This window comes from Anser brachyrhynchus (genome assembly GCF_964034855.1).
Source record: "Anser brachyrhynchus genome assembly, chromosome: 8".
Taxonomy (NCBI): domain Eukaryota; kingdom Metazoa; phylum Chordata; class Aves; order Anseriformes; family Anatidae; genus Anser; species Anser brachyrhynchus.
In genome coordinates, this window is record NC_137702.1 from 12,216,508 (window position 1) to 12,230,525 (window position 14,018).

General features: G+C 42.2%; 1 protein-coding gene across 2 annotated transcripts in view; it reads left to right on the forward strand.

The window, feature by feature from the left end:
- The window catches only part of ST6GALNAC5 (ST6 N-acetylgalactosaminide alpha-2,6-sialyltransferase 5), a 72,001-nt gene that overhangs the window by 43,899 nt on the left and 14,084 nt on the right, over positions 1-14,018 (forward strand). For both annotated transcript variants that reach the window (XM_080601509.1, XM_080601510.1), the window contains exon 3: positions 13,487-13,896. In XM_080601509.1, coding sequence (XP_080457635.1) covers positions 13,487-13,896 — 410 coding nt within the window. The remainder of the gene's footprint in view (positions 1-13,486; positions 13,897-14,018) is intronic.

Here is a 14,018-nt window from a genome sequence, read left to right on the forward strand (position 1 = left end):
TGTCTGGTGTAAAGAGCTTTGCTGCATCAAATCTAGATTAAATCACTATTAAGAATCACAGGATGGTGGTGGTGCTCTTAAGCAGTAGCTGCTATTAAAATGTCAGCGCTGATGTCAGTCACTGCAGAGCACCTCAGTTAGTGCCGCTCCCTTCCCCTGGCATTGAGGCTGGCAAATACACAGGCTGCTACTTAAAGTGAACTATTGTAAGTGAGGAGCACATATTTAATCCCATCTGATATGGCTTATTATCCATACGTAAGATTAAAAGCGTATGTTGTATTACTTCAGGAGCTGCACTGACCTCTGGATTTCATGCTTCTGGATTTTACTACTTCTTATGTACCATTATGTTTTTATTCCGTATTTTGGCAATATCAAGGCTTATGTGAAAGATATAAAGTCACAGATAACATGGTAATTTTCCATTTTATGACAACATTAGGGCTTTGACTTGTGAGCACTGTGCAAAATGTCTGATATTCACATCTTAACTAATTATTCAATCAAAGATTTGGCAGGTCAGTCAATGAGAACAATGTATGATGGACTGGAATTGATCACACTTCATTTCCCATCAACTGGCAGAGCAAATGGTAGCTCAGATGACAAGTTAGGATCATTGCCAGTTGTTTCTGGGCTCATGCCTTCAGTTCTTTCTTTCTTTCTTTCTTTCTTTCTTTTTTCCAAATGAGAACCCCCAGACTGTTTGAGTGTCCTCTGATGTTGGTGACTAAAGCAGTGCAGAGCTTTTGTAGCCTTTGAGGGACGTGAGGCTATTTCTGGTTCCATAATTAATGCTGCTGCATAGTCCTATAATCACCTAACCTTATTGAATTGTCCCCATGTGAAGATTTGATTTCAAATTTAGTAATCGTTATACATCATTTATTTTCACATAGATTACAAGTTCAAGACAGGATTTCACCCCAGAGCTCTTTGAATGTTATGTTCTTCACTTTTACTCTTTTTGCATATGCTTGTGACGCTTCCAGCTCTGGTGATTTACTAGCAATTAGTAGGCTTCCCCGACAGATTTATTGGAGCTTTCAAAGAGTGATGAATCAGGTGTGTGACTGCAAAGAAGTGGCTCCCTAGGACTTTTATTCAATAGAGGGCCACTGAGTTACATCCTGCGAGGAGGAGCTTTGATGTCTAAAGCAGGACTTAGCCCAACTAAAGCTCCTAAACCCCAACGTAAAACTGCAGTTTAAAGAAATCCTGGCTTGGCCGCTGCCTAACCCCAGCAGCGTGCAAGCCAACTGCCTGCTTCCTCATTGGAGTTGCAGGTGATCCGGGTGCCTACAGTGCATTTTCTTACAAAATCTTCGCCTGCTCCCTGCGTAAGGCTGGTCGGGATGTGGCAGTGGGAATTTGTCCCATGGCCAGGCCCGGAGAGGCATCGGGGCAGCCTTGCCCCACCAAATGTGGCTGGACGGGGCGGTGGCGCCTGCCCGCCGCCGTTGCCGTGTCCAGAGGCTGGTCCCGCTCGGAGCGTGCGCCTTTCCATGCGTTCCGGTTCCTGGTGTTGTGGTGCTTTGTTCCCATCAAAAATGTGACTTTCTGTTTAGGTTTTGGGATGTGGATTGATTGCTTTGGCAACAGTGAATATTAAAAGATAATCCAGTTGTGACAGGACCAAGTGCTTTTGTATCAACAAGCTTTCCTTTGAAAATATATCGATCTGTTCTTTTTATTTGCTTTCCCAGATGTCTATTGCTCAATACCAATTGGGGGGAAAAAAAAAATCTGATTTCTGATGTGAAATAGTCTCATGGTGAACAAATACACATTGAACCAAAATAAACTATTTTAATAACTTATTTTTAAATTAAATGCAAACGTGGCATTGCAGTCTTTTAAAGCAAACAAAACCTCCAATGTGTTTAGCATCTTAAAAAGAAGATTTGTGCTGTGTTCACGATGTTATACAATAATTAAAAAGGAAACCAGTTAAGCCTTCAGAACCTGTCCTGTTCTATAGGATGTAATTAATTTTTGTTTAATTATAGTAGTGCTGTGGTGGGATTGTTATTTTTTGAGGGTAGAAATTCTGCACGGTTGCAATTTTCTGTTTTGGGAAGCAGAACACATGACAGAAAGGGAAGGGTTTTAACCACACTGCAGCTGTAATTAAATGCTGACATGTCTGTAAAGTTTGGCTGCTCTTTTGTTCAGACGTGTATTTCCAGGACGGAGGCTGCCCCTGGCCGTGCCACACTATCGGAGGCAGCAGTTCATCCTGGTAGGATGTCTTCTTCCCCCAGGTGTGCAGATAGGCAGGCCTGGCACAGCACAGGCAATACCATGCCTGAGGTGAAATTCAGTGGTTTTCAGGGCGTCAGGGTGACCGGTGTCCTCAAGGGCTCTCCCTTGTGAGCAGCACGGACAGCCATCTCACGGTGCCTGCAGCTGGGCACACCGAGTCAGGATTATGCTCTCATGTCATCTCCTGGCAAAGGCGGTCACCGTGTTTGCCTCTGCGCCACGTCCCTTTGGCCCCGTCCTGTCCTCACACTTGTCCCACCTGCCAGCCCTGTGAGACGGGCAGGGGGCTGTGGGTGGCCTTGTTGGGGTGTGGTGGGGACTGCAGAGGATGGTGCTGGTACAGGAGGTGTGCTGAGCCCGGCCGGGGATGCTGAGGCTGTGGGCTTGGGTGTCACAGCCCTGCTGAGTGCCTGCAGTCGCCAAGGTGGACGCGAGTGCTGGGCTCTGAGGGAAGCCAGGAGCTGGAAGTGTTGGGAGCTCCTGCCAGCGGGCGCACATGGGTGGCAGGAAAGGGGTGCCAGCTCTCCCTGCTGGCCAGGCAGTGGGATTTGGCAGCTGTGGGCACTCCTCAGCCCATTCTGCTGTGGTGTGAAGCAGCCCCACGGGCCACCCCAGGGCCCTGCAGTACGGACAGGAGGAACCCATCTGCACACCTCTTGGGTCGGTGGAGTGAAGTGCTTGTGCCTGAGGAGAAGCTGGCCTTTCTGAGCCTTTGCTGAAAGGTTTCCATACAAAAACATCACTGTTTCCCCTGTAACGAAGAAGAGGCCCTGCCATCTCTCCTGAGATGTGAAACTGTGGCTCTAGAGAGGTTCAGATTTGTCAAAAATGCTGTTTAGGTGGGCAGGCACTATGTGGGGCAGTAAAGCTGGAAAGATGACCTACATGTCCAGTGCTGAAAAACTTCAGAATATGCTTACTGCTCTGAAGAAACTGCTTAACAGAGGTGCACGGACATGAAACAAGAACTCGGGGCTGCAGGCAGGCAGGTACAGTGACCTGAAAGCAGGCGTTCCTCGCAGAATCCAGGGCTTCCTGCTGCCAGGTATCTCATCTCAAGGCGCTCGGTAACGGCGATTTGTAGCAATGAAAGACTGATGAGAGAGATTTTGAAAGACCTTGCAGCCTCGCGTTTCTTGGTCATGCTGTCAGGTTTTCCTTTTCATTCCTCCACCACCACCCATCTTGTAGCATTCAGGGCTGAATTCTATGTACGTTCAGTGTTGCTAAAGAAAGTAATTCCTCCCACTTACCTTTTTTTTTTTTACCTGACTTTTTTTTTTTTTTTTTTGTACTTCTCTTTGCCTCCTGTTTCCATTGTGAAACTGCTCCAAAGACTGATCTGGTGAAATAAACTCCCCTCCACCTCCCCACAAAAAAGGGGGAAGAAGCAAGTAGGAACTGTTTAATGTCACTACTAGGTAAAATGCACTTCAAATGACGCATGCATCACATTCAGGGAGCGCAATTTAGGACTATTAATGTAAAATAAAAAGCAGATGAAGTGTAAAGCACCCACGAATCCCTTGGGACTCTGGGGCTCTGCACTTCACCTCTTCCCAGGGCGGCTCCCTGTCTGCTGCTGCTCGCTAAAAGACGATTCCTTTCTTCCCGATTTCTGTGGTATCTGTTCTTAAAACTGCCTCTCACATCCTCCCGGTGGCATGCCCTTCTACACTTCAAATACCTTGGCTAAATGAGTAGGGTCACTGGATTTAAGTTATACCATTCCCCAGTTTATAGATAAGCTCCGTCTTTAAACAAGGAATATTGCTGAAGAGTGTTAGCGAAGTGCCTGGGAATTATTCTTCACTCAAATCAGCTGACAGTAAAACATAAATAAAAGCACTTACGTGCCATGGCCCCAAGAGATGGCACACTTATAAATGTCTGTGAAATGCACAGATATGGAAATCTACTTAACTCTACTTCTAGCAAGGTCAAACCCACTCTCTCCCTGTAATTAGCTGCCTTGCTATCAGCTCTTTCCTGGCTCATTTTTTTCAAAGATTCCCTCTTCTCATTTGCCCTGCAGCTCAGGGTGCCTTCCTCGGAAAGAGCCCTTCCTTTCTCTCCAGCCAGCCTTTTTCTCTGTTTCCTCTAGGGATACCAGCTAACCTCAAACTTCCACCAAACTTATTTACCCCTAACTCATTCAGAAGACATTCAGCTTTGACATTCCTGATATAAATTAAGAGCATCTCATCTCCTCAGGGAATCAAATGACACAGTGGCAGACAGGGTGCCACTCGACTGTCTTATTAACCCTTGGTGGTAGGTGCAGTTCGGTGCTAAATGTTTCCTGGGAGTATTTAACTTCATAATAACCTGCATACTGGGAAATAGAGTGGATACAAATAGTCCAATGGGATAAATATGTTTATTTTTGTTTCCTGATCAGGACTGTGGTAATAGGAAACAATCAGCTGGAGAGACATGTTTCAAATGCTCCCTTCAAAAAAATACCCAAAGTTGACCCCTGAATTCAAAGGAATATTTTTCAAATTTAGTTGTTGTCCAAAATAAGTTTAAAATTATAAGAGAGTAAAAATCTGCATCTGCACCTATTTAACATCTGTCTGCAAGATATTTTCTTGTCATCTTGTTTTAGTCCCAAACCAAAGATACAAATATTTTAGCTCCAAACCCGCTCTTTTTTTCTTATCTATGTATTCACATGGGAGAAGTCACAGTGATTTTCTACATCCTATAGCTATGGAATGAGATGGATGTTTTGACCAGTTGTACCAGTTTCAGTACCAGTACCAGATTCTGGCATCTTACTTTATTGTCAAGAAGTAAAGCGCAGTCTGGGTTAATATAAAATAAACTGATGAGGATTATACGGAGCTGGCCACATAAAAATCAAAAGGTCTTGGAAGACACAGTGAGGCTGGACATTTTTGACAGTTTTTGAAACAAAGACCTTGGAAAGCAATAAGGAGCCTTGCTTTTTATTGCAGTCAACTTCAACAAGGTAGAGAAATAAAAGACAAAATACGTTTTAGAGAAAATTCTCTGTGGGGTCAGTGACTCTTTCTAAGAAGATAGTTGATCTTAAATTTCTTCTGGTCTGTCCTAGAGACTCAGCATGCTGTGTTGATGTTGGCATCTGAAAACTGGGTGCCACTGGAAAGGTTTCCCTGTGCCCTTGCAATTGCTGTCATGTTATTGCCTTCTAGGGATCTGGCTCTAGTGAGAGTTTAGATGTATTTGGATGGGGCAAAGAGTGTCGCAGAAAGACGTGAGCTTTAAGCTGAAAACTTAGGCACAGTCTTTAAGGATCAATGATGCTCACCTTTAAAAGCTGGGTTAGATAAAGGAGTGACCCTGTGAAAATTGAAGCTCAAAAAAATCTTGCACAGCCACGAGAGGTGCAGAGAGAGCAGCCGAGGGCGTATTTCCATGAGGAATTGACAAAACATACCAAAGCAGATGAGAGAAGCTGATGTGCAAACTTTCGGAAGCAAAAATCCAAACCATCCAGTGCCTTCTCTAAGGACTGTTGTAATAGTTCCTGTTTTTCTGAAATGTTGATAACAGTTTGCATAGTTAAGACACCATGCTTGTTGCTTTATTGCATTTTAGTGCAAGTACTTCAGCTGCAGAACAAAAGTAAAGCAGTTTGATGTAATATGAATGTCTATTTGCACTCCTTTTAAGATAAACATTAGGCAATAACCATTTCTTCTGAGCCTGTATATTGTTCGTATGATTCTCTCTCTCATAACAGCTCATGTTCATCAACATGATGCATTCCTGCCTGATTTTCCAGTGCTGTCTTTCATTGAAGATATTCTTTTCTTTCTCTGATTGCTTTTTCTTCTTAGACCATTACTCTAGTTGATAGCTCCAGGTTATCATTGTATCCTATCTCCCTCTCCAATAAGCCTATGATTGATACTAATCTTCCTCATGGGACACATTTATAGGATGCAGGATGGAAACTACTCTCTAAATCTTAGCTTTATATGTGCTGACAATTTGCAAGGTTGCACCTTATATTCACTTCAGGTGGCTTAGGGGAAAACATCAGCACCTTGTAATCATGCTTCCAAATAAGAAAAGAAATGTGCTCCCTATCCTACAAGTTATCTTGTTGTTCAGGCTCCTGCGCTGCTTCCGCTGGTATTTTATGTGACTAGCAAGGGCTTGGTTTCTGTAGGTGGTCAATGTCCTGTAACCAAACTCATGCCGTTTCTTTCCAGTGAGAGGAGCCATATTTTAATTAATCTAATGGAAGCTTTGACTAGCAGGCAGTTCCCTGAAAAAGAGTTAATGTGCCGGAAAACACTTCACACAAGCAGAAGACTCTTCATTGACTAATGTGCTGAACGGTACTTTTTCTAAGAAAATTATCCCAGTGAAAGCTTTATGGAGTGCATTTGTTTTTTTATTTTTCTTTTCGTAATACAGCCTCATGTTTAGAAATTGAATTAGATTCGCCTAAGGACCGTTTGAAAATAGAATTATTATATTTTTACTACAAGTTTTGCAGATGCCCATCAGTATAATATTGTGGCAGACACAAATATTCCATTCCTTGGAGAAATAAAACCTACGGCACTGTGATCACTGGTGTGATGAATGCATTTGCTGAAGTTTGGCTATTTCACTGTTTCGATTTATCAAATATCTGAAGGCAGAGTCCAGTTATATAATTAACTCTGAAGAATCAATGGGAAATGAAGATGCTAATGTTTCCACAACATTTGCATATTCAAGCTCTACAGCTCAAGAAACAAAGAGAAGTAATAAGAAATTCATTTGTTTTATCTTTTATCTTTTTAAACAGACATGCATTTATCTTTCTAAACAGACTTGCCAGACCTTTTTTGAATTGCAAAGTTTTGCTGCAAGTGCTTGTTATTTGGATTTGCATAAGGATTAACAATGTTGGGAAGTGGTATCTCCTAACCCTTTCTATTTACTTGTGTGGTATCAGTCACTGGGATACAGCTTTCAAAGCAATCAGCGCTTTCATTTCAGTGGATAATGCACTTTGTTTTCATGGCAGAATGTCTAATGCTCTAAAAGTCTAGTTCAACAAAAATTATAAATGTATTTGCTCCGGGGATTTTTCCTCCTCTTTAAGGCCTCTCTGTACCTGCTAGCATAAGGGTTAAAGAACAAAAAGCTATGAAACTTGAGGGGAAAGTCTGAGCTGGCATGCGTAGTGTAAAAATTAAGCTACACTCTTCATCTGAACATATGCATGAGAATTTAACGGTCAAAGCAAACTCATGTCTTAGATCAGAACTTGGCACCACAAAACCAAAACTCCCAGAGACTTAAGAGGCACGTTCCACAGAAAGTTGAGGTTGGTTGAGGTTCAGAATCCTCTACGTGCTTTGTGTGTTTCAGTCTGTTTTTACTTCCAGCTTTTAATACATAGAAATATTACCTAAATATCCCAATATGCATCTGAATTATTTTCACTGTTCAGACTAGTTTGAGAGCATCATTTCATAGTGTGTCACATGTGTGGGGATAGGAAATACTAAAGCAAGCTCTCGTGCATCTCTTTTTTCATTTTTAGTTCTTTTCATATGCCCTGTTCCACCATCAATATATTACAAAGCAAAAAATATCAGGGAACTTGCATTATTTTCACAAGATCGTGTCTCCCAAAGTAACTTGCAATTTGGAAAGCAGTCCTGGAGTGCACAGCTGTCGTTCACTAATGAGACAGGTTGAGCCCCACGGCTTGTTGCGTTGACTCGAAGAGCAGACATTACTTTGCAAATGTGCAGCTTCAGGGTTTCTATTCTACTTGAAGGTGATTGGAATTTCTCAAAGAATAGATTAGGCCTTACAATCATTTGTCTCCTAGGAAAAATACTAAAGGAGGAGACGCACCTTGGGAAGCGACATGCTATAGCTTGGTCGTGAGTGGCAGGTGTAATGGCAAGAGAGGCTGCGTAGCTGGAGCCGTGCTGGGTGGCAGGGGCTCGCCAGAGCTGGAGCAGCTGTTTGTGTGGTGCCAGCAGACGGCTGCGGGTACCTGCAGCTCCTGCAGAGGCCGGGGTGCTGTCGTGATAGGGGGGTTGTCCTAGGAGCCGCTGGGAGAGGAGAACTGGGGAGGAGCAGCCAGCCTCTGCTGGAGCAGCGGTCTCAAGCCAGCAGCTTTTGAGAAATCCCAAAGCTGCTCAAGGCTCCAAGAAAGTACAAACTTGGAACTGAAGGTGCCAGGGCAAAGTACAATGTTAGCAGCAATGCGTTAATTGCACAGCGTCATTGCTGGTAGCTCATGACCCAGCAATCAGGAGTGAGCCATAAGTAACAAATTACACTGAACCAGGGGTAAATACAGTGTTCATTAATATCAGGTATGAAATACCAATCAAGTTCTGGGCACAAGGCAAGGAACATAAAAAGTAATTACTGAGGTTAACGTGCAGTAAGTGTCACAAGGTAACTCTTGTGTGTAGACCAGGCACAAAAGGAACTAGGTAGGGTAGACATGTAATGTAAGTCCTACCAAAGAAATTCACTTATTTCTAACAAAAAAAAAAGAAAGCTAGACTGCTCTGGAAGAAGATGGACATCCTCTGAATCAGTAAGACGGTCTCTTTCAGGGTCCATGTGTTCCTTTTGTAGCCATTAATATTGCCCTATCTGAATTAATTCAATCGCAAACAGAAACAATTCTGCTTTCCTTTGGATCACAGTTTGAATTTCTACTGCTGCTTTTACGCTAGCATCAGTCTGAGAGCTGCTGTGAAGCTGGTGGTTGGTGTGGTTCGGTTAGCGTAAGGTGAAGAAGCCCTACGGTTTTTCATTCCGGGTCGGACAGGAGACAAGTGTGTTGGCGCTGAGGAACAGAAAGCTCTGTGGAGGTGTTGCAGAGCAATAGGAGCCCACAGCTCTCAGGTACTCCAGTGGCACAAAATGCTACCGGTGGCAGTCTTATTTCAGTTACTTGAGCAGTCTCATTGATGTTCTGCACTTTCAGTCTCAAATGTTTAGCTAAAGGTCATTCATCCAGAAGGAATTTGGATATTTTTTAATCTTTCTCGGTCTCTTGCTCTCTCCAATACACTTGGAAATCATCTGCAATATTTCCAGCTGTATCTATTAGGAATGTTGGTGTTAAGGAACCGATAGGTCGTCTTATTCTGCTGAACTCAGTAATGAGCTTTTCTTCACTCCAGAAGATAATTCTTTTCTTTTCTCTTTTTTTTTTTTTTTTGGCCAGGTCATTATTGCCAAGATAAAATATGTGATTTTTTATTTATAGAAAGGAAACTTTTATACTACTGATAACGGTATGATCTGAACCCAGGGGTCTTGAAAGTAGGTCATTAAGTACTCAGTAGGAAAAAGTGTGCTTTCCAGTGCTGCTTATTTTACTGGAGGGAATTGTCCTGTTTTCTAAAATTTTGGCCTTAAAATCAAAGGCCTTTTTTAAGCAAAATAAATAAATAAAAATGGATCACTTGATTTCATCACAGAGAAAATAATTTTATCTAAGAGTAACGTATTTTGAATCAGGAATAACATTCTTCCATTGATTTTTTTTGAGCAATAAAGTGTCTGAAAATAACGTTTTTCTATCATTGGACAACATAGATTTTGAAGTCAATAACACAGCAGAGATTGTCTCAAATTGGAAAATACAGGAACAACTGTGGCATTGTTTTTTTTGTTGCTGTTTGCTTGTTGGTTGCTTTTAAACAAACCAGAAGTATATGGTATAGCAGCAGTACTGACTGGGCTATAACGCACGTAAGTGACAGCTGCCAGGAGTCATTTTGGCCCATGATACTTAGAGTTGTGCCAGGTTGCGCCCAGTTGTCATGGCCACTACGGGGCTGTTACGGGGTTTACCAGAACCTGGCAAGTTCCTCTGCACCCTTCTTTCACTGGGGACAGCCCTTCTATCAGGGAAAAGCACCGGCTCATTTTGCCAGCTCCTGGGGTACTAGCACAGTCATCTTTCTTTCTTGTAATCTCCTTTTCCCCTCTCTCCCTGTGTATTTTTGGTTGACTGGAAGTAAGAGAGAAAATTGAGGCAGTTTGTTTGGCTGCTACTTGGCTCATTCACTAAGTGCCCAGCGTGTTGACACGACTGACTTGTGCTGTAGAGGTGGCCACGTGCTCTGTGTGCAAGGCGCTGTCGGTGTACTTCAGGTACACGTGAAAACGTAGCTGCTTATTGCTGGTGACAATGGGCGCCATTAAATGGCAGCAGCTTTTACATGCGTTCTGTGTTATGTTTCAAGGTAGCTAATAGAGGTGCCATAAAACTCACCTACCTCTCACTTTTCTGGGCATTTTGAAGCAAGATTAATGAAGTAAGGGTTGCATTGCCTACCTAAAATATAACTCGTATGTCATGGGTTTGCTTTTTTTGGCTTGCTTTTTTTTCCACGTATCACTGTAATAATTACCTTAGCAGAGAGCTTTCTGTGGACTTAATGTTCTTCTGGCTTAATGGCCCCTGGTTATTCTCAGGCCATCAACTTTTCCCAGCTGGTCATCAATCCCAAAGCAATGCCTTGTGCCTCCATTATTATTGCTTAAGTAGATGACATTTCTGGTGCAACCACTGCCTTCCCAATGATATTACAGCCAACAGGTTTTTCGCCTTGCTTTCAATATTGTCAGGGCCTTAGAGACAACTGGTATGAGAATGTTGTGACTGTTGGCTGTGAATTCCCCTGACAATTTTAGGTATGAGTTTTGTAGATTCGGACTGAAAGACTCAGTGAGGTGAGTGTAAATGACTTGCCCGGAGCAGGCGCAAGTTATCAGCCCCCATGCATCATTGAAGCATTAGCTGGGTAATACCTGAATGCTTCAGTCCAAAGACCTTTTCCCAAAAGGAACCATTTTCAAACAAGATGTGGGACAGATGTTTTGGGAGTGTTAATGTGCATCATCTAGCAAATGTTGACATTTCCCTCCTCACCCCACAAAAAAAATGTTTCAACAGCTTCACTGTGGTTACCCTCGTTTCCTCACAAGTGACATTCTCTGGCAGACTTTTAAAAGAAATGAGTAACGTGTAGGCCAGAAACCAGCAGATATTGTTTTAGAAAATGTCTCGCAATGTGGATATTCAAACCCATGTGATTAACACTGGTGCCGACTATATTTCCTTTAACCTCATTAGCACTTCATCTTGCTTTCCCATGCATGATGGTGGAGAAGCTAGTTCACCTTAGAGCCTTTTGCTAGGTAATTTATCAAAGTGTCAGATGAAAGCTTGAAGGAAAATGCATGTAAATACTGCATTAGAAACCTTGGTTCACAAAAGCATAAACATTTCTACTCATATCATTAGCTCTGGATTACAGTCCATGTATGTGAAAGAAAAAGGATGTTGTTGTTTGGGGAGATGGAGACCCAACGCTTACTGGTTGTATCGCTGAAGAAATGGTATAATTTAGTTATTTTTGTCTTTTTTTTTTTTTTAAATTAATCATGCAATAGCTATTCTCATAGAAAACAAGCTCAAACTACAACCCCTTATTTCCTTCAGAATTAAAAACATTACTTAAATAAAGCAACTCCTTCAAATACTGGATGCCGAAGTATTTGCAAACAGGGCATTAAGATGATCCCAGACCTAGGCTCTGTCTTGTTTTGACCTTTAGAGTTTTTTCAGCTGTGCACCATAGCACACTGATTTAATTATTTATTGCCTATAGGTATGTGGTCGATACTAAGTATAATTACATGCCACTGTACGAACTGCTCCTCATCTATAAATCCATCAGGTGTACACCTGGCAACACACGAGCTTTGTTTGTAGTGGCACAAACAACGAGCTGCCATGGAGAGCCACGGGATCTGATCTGGAGAGGTGCTGAAGCCTGTGCTGTCGGGGTGGATATAGGTTGGTAGAACTCAGAGCCAACACGTAGTGCTGGGTCAGGCCAGCGCCTAGTGCAGGGGATGACTGCTCCCAGTGTGTTGCGTGTCTGACTTGGAGCCTCTGGAATTAAACAAATCTAGTACTCACCAGGAAGGTGTTAGAACCCCAGTCTTTTTGGTTCGCAGTCATTTTGATTGACTGAGCTTGTTCCCTGAGGCTGTCTATTATCTTTATGTTCATCATTAATCATAATCTCAGTAACCATAGTTCAGTTGTGTTTTTTTGTTTGTTTGGTTTGGTTTGTTTGTTTGTTTTGTCTCTTCTGGCAAGAAACACGAGCATGCCAAGTCAGGACAGCAAGTCAGGCTACTGCCTTCTACCAGCATAGGATGCACAATCTGTATGGTCTGTAATTTGGTCTTACTGGCCTTAGATGCTGCAAGATACGGTTTCATAGAGGATCACGGAGGCATGCCTTCAAACATTCTTCACCTTTGTTTGCTGTATTGTTGGAAATCAGCACTTTGGGGATTCTGTTAACCCTTTGCTCCTTTTCAGTTCTCATGCTGGGCAGCAGATAAACTTACATACTCCTCTTGTTTATATATTTATTTATGTATGTATTTATTTATTTAATTCAGTAGTATGGTTTATAATGCATTTTCATGAAAGCTTGTTTTAGTCTCGCACTTCTATTAGGTCAGACACTCACTGAACAGGCACCTCCTGTTCCATTTTATTGTTTAACTTTTAAACGTGACCTGACAAGCTAGGAAAAGTTCAGTGCGCTGCCTCACTGTCATGTAAAAGATATGCAGACGTTAATGACCAGCTCTGACTGTAGAACCACAACAGAAGTATGAGAGCAGTGCAGTGGTTATGGCACTGATTTGGAAATGGTGCGGAAGGATTAGACCAAGGTATAATTCTCTTCCCTTAGCAAAATATCCTGACCCTAGGATAAAAGCTATTCACATTTGTGCTTACCAGGACTTACTGATTTCCTGCAAAAATTGGAAGAGGAGAAATCAGAAATACTCCAATTAGAGCTCATTTATAGCAAGTAGAAGTACAATGCTATGCAGCTGTAAAGAGTTTAGAAGCCATTGTCATTACTATACATGAAGGTTAAACAGCAGTGGAAAGGAGGATTTAAACAGTGGATTCAATTCAACGGAAGAACTTTAAGGGTTACACACATTTTTTCCCCCTCTATAAAAGGTTCAGGTAATATGTTCCCAGTTATTTGGGAAGAATGCTGAGAGAGATTTATATAAAGTCCTCTGAGATTTTTGTTGCAAAATATTCCATGTATATGTAAAATACTAGTTACAGTTATCATGTAGTGAATGGGAAGGTGTTCACAGCTAATTTCGAGTATGTATGTCTTTGCAGCCTTTAAAAATGCATTGCAAGAGCTGTGCATTGGTAACCAGTTCTGGACACCTTCTGGGAAGTAAACAAGGTGACAGAATCGACGAGACAGAGTGCGTAATACGAATGAATGATGCACCTACTCGAGGTTATGGAAAAGATGTTGGAAACAAAACGAGCCTTCGAGTCATTGCACACTCCAGTATTCAGAGGATTTTGCGAAATCGCAACGAACTCTTAAATATGAGCCACGGTGCCGTGTTTATCTTCTGGGGTCCTAGCAGCTACATGAGGAGAGATGGTAAAGGCTTGGTATATAACAACCTGCAGCTGATGAATCAGATACTGCCTCAATTAAAAGCATATATGATTTCTCGCCACAAGATGCTTCAATTTGATGACCTTTTTAAACGAGAAACTGGGAAAGACAGGTGAGAAAATTTATGTGGATACATTTGGGGGAAGTCATACAGTAGAAAAATAATGTAGTTTATATGTACCAATTTCAGATCTGCTCAGAGGGACTATCACACCCATTAAATCCTCTGCTGCA